General features: G+C 38.5%; 1 protein-coding gene across 10 annotated transcripts in view; it reads left to right on the forward strand.

Annotated features, from left to right (window-relative positions):
* The window catches only part of KCTD1 (potassium channel tetramerization domain containing 1), a 76,499-nt gene extending 70,027 nt beyond the window's left edge, over positions 1-6,472 (forward strand). For 9 of the 10 annotated variants that reach the window (XM_083517758.1, XM_083517752.1, XM_083517755.1 and 6 more), the window contains one exon: positions 486-6,472. In XM_083517758.1, the coding sequence (XP_083373884.1) occupies positions 486-644 (159 nt within the window). In that variant the 3' untranslated portion in view covers positions 645-6,472. The remainder of the gene's footprint in view (positions 1-485) is intronic. The other variant, XR_014529282.1, reaches the window with a different exon arrangement.
* Positions 6,473-7,979: the final 1,507 nt, after the last annotated feature.

Genomic DNA, 7,979 nt, shown 5'->3' on the forward strand with positions numbered 1-7,979 from the left:
CATGACCTGTTGGAGTACCCAAAATAAAGCCCAGAATCGAAGGCTCATAAGACACTGTACCTCTATCAGTTCACTTGTTATTGTCATCACCGCTGACATCAACTGGTGGCCAGTTGGCCATGGATTGGGAGAAATGGTTCTCATGCCAAAGATTGGCCCATGGGCTGGAAGTTTCTCACTCCCGCACTGATGGGACGACGGCATTGGATGTTGCCCTACATTTTTTTTAGAAATCATGCAAAGGTGAATGGAATGAAGAGGCTGCAATTTCAGTATTCATTTAGCTACAGTAGCTGCTGTTAATGTCTTGAAATCTACCAGTAGTTATCATTGAGGAGGGAGTTTATGTTGCATAAATCTAAAGTAGTTAAGCATATAATAAAAAAGTACATGAAAACAGATTTTGTTTTTCACATTTACACTGCTGTTGTTGTTGTTTTTAATCTTTTGTTCTTACCCAGTCTTTTCTTCATCCTATTTTGTAGGTACTTGAGAGGTTGCAACAAAGAGGCTTTGAAATTGTTGGCTCCTGTGGAGGAGGGGTGGACTCTTCCCAGTTCAGTGAATATGTACTTAGGCGAGAACTCAGAAGGACATCTCGTTCATCCTCTGTCATTCGAATAAAGCAAGAGCCTCTGGACTAAGGACATTTTTTTTTCTTATGCGACAACAAAAAAGGGGACCTTTTTCCATGGGCAGTCGGAACACCAAAAGAGCTCTGGAATGAAACATTGAATAAAGACACATTTATATCAAATATAGAGACCATACCTGTATTGATACAGGAGCATTTGGATTAGTAATAATAACCTCAAGGTGTAAAATATGTATATGTAAAAAGTTAGAAATGCAAAGAGAAAGAAAAAACCCCTTAAAATAGTAGGTGAGATTGGTGCTGTGAGGGCCATTAAGTGTCCTAGGCCATAGCCAGGCCTGATTTACAATAAAGAAGCCATTGCCAGAAGGGGAGGCTCACAGCTCCCTTCCATTTTCCATTGCCAAATGGTGATCTGTTTTTCAGCATGTACATCCTGAATCAAGTTTGCAGGTGTTTGTGTTAGAGATGACTGGGTACAACTCTAGAAAGCATCCATCCATTACACAACAGAGGTCATGAACAGGAAGTCACACACTTCTGTCCGTCTGACAGATGTGAACCATCTTATTTTTTTATCAGATGGAGTCAGAATTTATTCCTACATGGCAGAGTTGCTCTAGTTTGACTCCAGTGCATTCATTATTATTATTTTTTAGTCAAATGAAGTACACTAAATTCTGCTAATATTCTGATTTAAGTCAACAATAGTAAAGAAAAAATGAAAAATGTTGAAAAATCAAGATGAGCATTTGCTTTTAACTTGCTCTATTATGCATCTGATACATTCATTGGATAGTAAGTGGTGCTGAATTCTGTGCACAAACAACAATATGAAGGCACAAATACGTTACTTAAAGAAAGGCAATGTGCTTTATCTTTAGATCATAGTGGCAAACAGTTCTGATGCACCTCAGGGTGCTTCTTTCTCTCCATCATTGAGACAAGTGACCTAATGTTGGTTAGTACGATCTTTTCAGTCCTGGGCAATTATGTTGTAAAGTCATTAAATGGAGGCCTGTACGACTGCTTTTACGTCTATCTAATGCTAACATCCCTGTGTAGTATAATTTCATCACTGCCCATAAAGTCACAAGTATTGTTTTCCTTTCTGAGTAGTATAATTCTGCACAGTTTTGCCGAAGATGTTGTTTTAAGGAGAAGGGCAGGCGCTCCAGCCACTGAGTAACAATACAGGCAAGTCTCCACATATGTTTGTTTGACTTGCATGTGACTGTGTATACGTGCGGCGCCAAGAAATAAATAATGATGGGAGAGACCTGGAAAGTCAAGGGTAGACAGAAAGTAGATCTGGATCTACTAGCAGATCTGTGGACGATTTGCTGTGATTTCTGACTCCCCAAAGCAACAAACAAATGACCCACCTCTGCCCCATATAATACTGTAATGATGAAAACTTCGACTAACCAATAATGTGTTTTTTGTGTGGAAGGACTGTGGCATTTCTGGAATCAGAATTAGTTAATCTTAAATTTATATCTTTTGCAGCAGACTTTGGCTGGTAGATCCTGAAGTCTGCCTACCCCTGATCAAAAGGAGCAGTTGAGGGCCCCCAGGAAATGATATGACTACTGCTCCGTTGGTGGAGCACAAGATCCACTGGCAGGACAAAACTCACAAAATACAGAGAACTGCAGAAAAAACGATCCTTAATACAAAACCTAGTGACCAAAATCAGATAAGGAGAAGCCTGTATTTTAAAAAAGGACCAAAAATACAGTAAAAATAACTATCAGATAACTAACTACAGTAGTAAGTTCATAATATCCCATCATAAGCCAAACACACTTTGACACAGAGGTCTTAATCAGTGGCCTTAATATAGAAAGAAACATAGTGCAACCATTTTGTAGGCTTTAGCTCTTGACTTTGGCTTCAAATCTCTTTTATTAACAACCAACCAAATTATTTTTCATCTCTGTTTCCATCAATGTAAACTTTCCCAGGATACAACCATACAGATTTACCTTCTTTCTATAGATTCAAAGTGGTATTTTTCGAGGTCACAAGATGTGACAGTTAAAAAGAAAGTTAAAGAGAGACTATAATTGGTTCTCATGCTGGCTTCTATATGTTGGTTTTATTGCATAGTACTGAATGTTTTGATTTTTTTCTGTAATGCTCGGGGGGGGGAGCCGTTTTAAAAGGGTGGGGGAGGATTTCATTCTCACCTAGAGCTAAACAAGCAAAGCCTCTAGGAATCATTTTTCATGATTTCCAGAGGAGTAGTGAAAACAACACAAAGTGTCATGGCACCTTAAGAACATAGAGAGAGCCTGCTGGACCACACCAATGTCCTGTGTAGTCCACCATCTTGTTCTTACAATGACCAGCCAGATGCCTGTAGGAAGCCTGCACTATCGATTTGTATAACAGCATTATGATATCAGCAGATTTATTTTCCTTTCCTTTCCTAATGATCCCTAGCATGGAATTTGCGATTTTCACAGGTGCTGTTGACATCTTCCATTAGCTACAACCCCTTCCATTAGCTACAAGTCTTCCATTAGCTACAAGTCTCGTTCCTGGTCCAGTTCAGACCCCTCCAGTTCAGACCCCAAGAGTGAAATGAAGGTGTATATTTTTTGCTCAGATAAACATCACTTTAAAGACTAACACCATTATTTTATTATGATGGACTATAGTCTTGTGCCATAATAAATGTGTTAATCATCAAGGTGCCCCAATACTCTTCATTGTCTGTTCCAGTGTAGCCTGATTATGTCAAGGCATTGGCTATCCTGGTGAACAATAATTTGGTTGGTGGTTAATCAAGGAGGTTTGCTTCTCCTTTGAAGGTCTTGCTCTCCTTTGAGGTCTCAGATACTATAAAGCCAATTGAATTGTTCTGCTTTGTTTGTTATATTTAGACCACCTCTGTCAAAATGTGTTTGGCTTAAGCTGTAATATCCTTAATGATTTGGCCTATTACAGATTTATTATTCAAATATGTATCTGGTAATTAGTGTAATAACTTTTCTTTCCATTTCCTTTCTTTCTTTTTAGGAACACATTCCTGGCACCTGAGAGCCCCTAGTATGTGACACAGATATCCTAGTGGTGGTGTTTCACAAGTTATGGGGGCCAGGACAGGACGGGTGGGCGCACATCTAGGTTCTGCAGGGTCCTAAACCCCCTTGTTCCCCTGACACCTCACCAAAATGGGCCTTAAACTGCGGGTCCGGTCTAGTTAATTCCATGCCATTGACCACAATAGGAAGGAAATATAAACGTTTTGGTTTTCTTAACAGTAACAGGGGAAGGGATCTGCTTCCTAATTCTCACCCTGCACACAGGGATCCAACAGGACTTTGACCATTCTGGTTGCTCTCCCATGGAAACTACCAGCAGCAACAACAACAACAACAACATAAGAGTGCTTTGCCCACCTCCTCTCCAGATTTGCTAATATAAGGGTTATCTCATTTTTCTTTAGCTCTCCTCTCTTCCTTGTAAGGGAGGGACAATTTGAATAATGGCTGGCATATATTTTTCGAAAGGACAGTGGGCATTGAGTTTTATTTTTTTCCAATATTTTTGGCCCCCTTCTAACTTGGAGCATCCTTTGAATTTTTACACTTGGCAAAATTTGAGCTACTTAGTATGCAAAGTGCTTACTGAATCACCATTTAAGTCTAATGTATTGCAGCCAGAGCTTCTCCTAGCCTCTTGACTGAAACAATTTTCTTTCCTCCCTTGCCCTCTTCTTGGTTTTTTTTTAAACCCAAACAGCATTCTTCCTCTGACTTTACAAACCCAGAAAACATATACAGTATGTAGTAATTCTTAAAAACTCAAAAGCCAGCACATTGCTTTGGGGTTTGTTTTTAAGTTTTTAATTTGGTCCTTATAAAGGTCTGGTGCTGTTGCTATTTGGGTTTTTTCTAAGAACCAACATAGCTGCCTCCATTTATTTTATTGTCTTAAGTTATTCTAATTGCTTAATTGGTTTTGGCTTGTCTCAACAGAGATTACAAGGTATACAACAGAAAACCCATACTGTTCACAGGTGATGCTTTTGTGGCATAAGACTCACCAATCACCAATCACCACATTTATGCTTACCCAAAATACCTTTTTATATGCAATACTGTATATTAAGTAAGCTATGACTACACACTCCTCCTCCTTATGGAACAGTGAACTGAAACAATGGTGCAAACATTCCGTTTTATTTTATTTTATTGTGAGACTTGAAGCTCTGAATTCAAGCTTTTCCCAACCAAACGAAAAGGGTCTATTCTAGTATATCTCAAACCATCAAAAGCTAAAGGAATTCTTCTGGGTTTTATAAATTAAGGGCAGTTAGTCTTGCATCTCCCAGAGGGTATGGCAGGGGAATTTAAATTGATCATGCCAGGAAATAAGTGGTTAGGATAAATCCCATACATAAATGTTCAGTACATTGATGGCAAAACTCAGAGTTGCCCTACAAGTATCAGCTTGTAAAATAAAATACAACTTTGCTTTTCCAGTGTGGTGTATATCTAAAGCGGATAAGCTTAAAAATACTGGATAAAATGACAAATGATGTTAACATAGAGTTGCACTGAGAAGGTAGATTGAGTAAATTTCTGGATTCAGATTTGTAAATTTGGACAATAGCAGTTCTATTGTATTGCTGTTTCTGGATCATTGTTAAATGTTTTGGTTTTTTAATGATGGCAGTTAGTCTTAATGAAATAAATGTATGTGCATTTTTTTATTTAACTTTTTTTTTTTGCACTGAGGTGAAATGGAAGGAATATGAACTCTGGTACATCCACATTTTAAAAACTGTTCTTAACCAGTAGAATAATCTGTAAACATGTAGGGAAAGTACTTTTTAAGTACCCTACATGTACTTAACTTGGAGTATTTTGCATGTTCACTCCGCATAACCTTGAAAGAAAAGGGTGGAGATTCTAGATTTGAGGAGTGGGACTATGTGAAATTGTCTCTTGCCCAAAATGTAGCATAATTGACAGGCACCAACAGACCATACATGGTTTTGGATTCTGTGTTTTGGTATTTTGAAAGAAATACTATCACACAGGAGTTAGTCTTCCCCCTTACAAATGCTGCAGCTTAACATTGCTGTTTCTGGGCTGCACTTGATACAATCTGAGGCCCTTATCATTCATCATACTTGTCCAGTTTTCTGAAGCAAACATTAACATCTCGCTCCTTTCTAAATCTTTGAATAGTCAGATAAACACTGCATTGAATGTTTTTTTTTTGAACTGAATCACAAATTGTGGAGGTCTGGTATGTTAATGGCACTGTACTCTAGGTCACAGACATGGACTCCAAGGTCATGAACTGAATAAAAATAATGCAACAAGGGTAAACAATATGTAGACTTGTAGGTGACACTGATTAGCCCTTTACAAAGAAAGCAGACTCTTTTAACAATCTGTCAAATGTCATTTATTAAATCAGATCAATAGATACAAGCAATAAATATATTGAATAAGGAAAAAACCAGTGATGGCAACCAGCTCTCTTTTTACAGGTTAATAACATTGTGATGCACTGTAGTTGTAATTTAGCTACTTTTTAAAATTAACAATGATGAAAATAATTGCATTTGATGCCATCAGCAGGTGCTGTATTTTTGCTGTAATGCATGGAAAAAGGGAAAGGAACATCAGCTGCCAACATTGTGTGTTCTGTCAACATGATTAAGTGGTAGCAGAGGGACTGCTGGGAACATAAACTGGAAATGCCACACAACGTGACCTTCCTCGGAGTAAAAATGTGGCTGGAGGTGGTGGAGGTGGAAATGAAACTAGGTTCCAAAGGCAAATTGAAGGCACTGTTGCTTATATCAATGATCAATGCATTTTTACCAATACAAATACCTCTTTCTAGTTCCTCATCGTGTGTTCTGATTATTTCCTAAAAGCATTGTCAGACCACTATGTCAAATATAGAAACTTGAGTGGAGGGTGGGAATCATAGTTCAAAAAAGTGAATTTAAACAAATTTGGACAACAACATACAATTATTAAGCAAATACTATATAGTACATGACGAATGCTGGGGAAACACAAGGAAGCAAGGTGCAGAGCTGTATCAGATGCTGAAGAACTCTTTGTCTATTTGATCTAGCTTAGTATTACCCATTCTTTGACTTCCAGTGGCTCTCCAGGACTCAGGCAGAGGTAGTTCCTATCATCTGCTACATCAGGTGTCATGAACCTTTGGTCCTACAGATGTGACATCAATGGCTACTAGCCACAATGACTACATCCTGCTTTCAGTATGTCAGATTCTCCTTCCAATATCTCTGATACACCTTTAAGTACCAGCTTCTGGTAATCGCAAGTAGGTAGAGTGTTGTCATGCTCCTGTCCTGCTCGAGGGCAACCATTGCGAGAAAAGGATGCTGGATTAAGTAAGCCTTTGGTTGCTACTATGTTCTTATGCTAGAAGGTTTTGGGTAGGTTCTTGTTTGACGGCACTGATGCCAGTGGGTCAAGCAGCAACAGTCACTTGGGTGTGCTGTTAAGGGTGAGTGTGTCAATGCAGAACCTGGAGATTATAATAAGTTGAAGCTTGGAGGATGAAGTGAGGAGCCTTTAACATGTTTTACTAATGCGCAAGCAGTAAACTTGTCCACACTGGGTTGCTACCTGACAAGTCTAGTAAGTATGTAGTTGGGAAGAAGCACCAATTGCACATGAAACCAACAGATGGAACCAGCATTCACTGCTGAAGTTGTATCAAAGGACAGCTTGATTCTTCAAGGAAACGTAGTTATTGCTGGTCTCCTTTTAATGTTATACTAAGTTTGGTTTTGCATTTGCAAGCAGATGCTAAATAGTTTTGAATACACCTTCTTAAAAGTTGTCTTTGTAGTATATATTTTTGTCTTATGATGACCAGTTCGCCAAAAAGAGTGCGTGCTTTGAATTGGATTAAATATGGGGGAGAAACCCCCACAACTGCAATATTGACAATTGTTCAAATTATATTTTTATTTTTGTTTAGAAGCTAAAACCAATTACTCCATTCTGTCATTCCTGTCCTGGAGAATTCTATATTATGAATTATTTCTATTGGACAACTGGTATTTGAATGCAGACATTCTTGCTGCCTGAGGTTTATTTACAGTGGAAATGAAACCAAGAAACCTTCAAGGCCCTCAGGCCAGTTGATTTTCTCAGACTTCAATGTGAGTGGTTTATTATTTCTTGAGGGACTGGAGGGATCACCAGTACCAAGATCAATACTTTGCATTAAGGTTTTCTGTTATCTTTGGCTATTTCCTCACTGATCTGGTTACCCAGGCCTCAAAAAAACAAACAAGCACAAACCTGGACATGTTGGATCAGATGTTCTGTATTTAAGGCTGAAACTGTTTCTGCTTCAAATACAG

Source organism: Podarcis liolepis (assembly GCF_965112155.1).
Source record: "Podarcis liolepis genome assembly, chromosome: 8".
Classification (NCBI taxonomy): domain Eukaryota; kingdom Metazoa; phylum Chordata; class Lepidosauria; order Squamata; family Lacertidae; genus Podarcis; species Podarcis liolepis.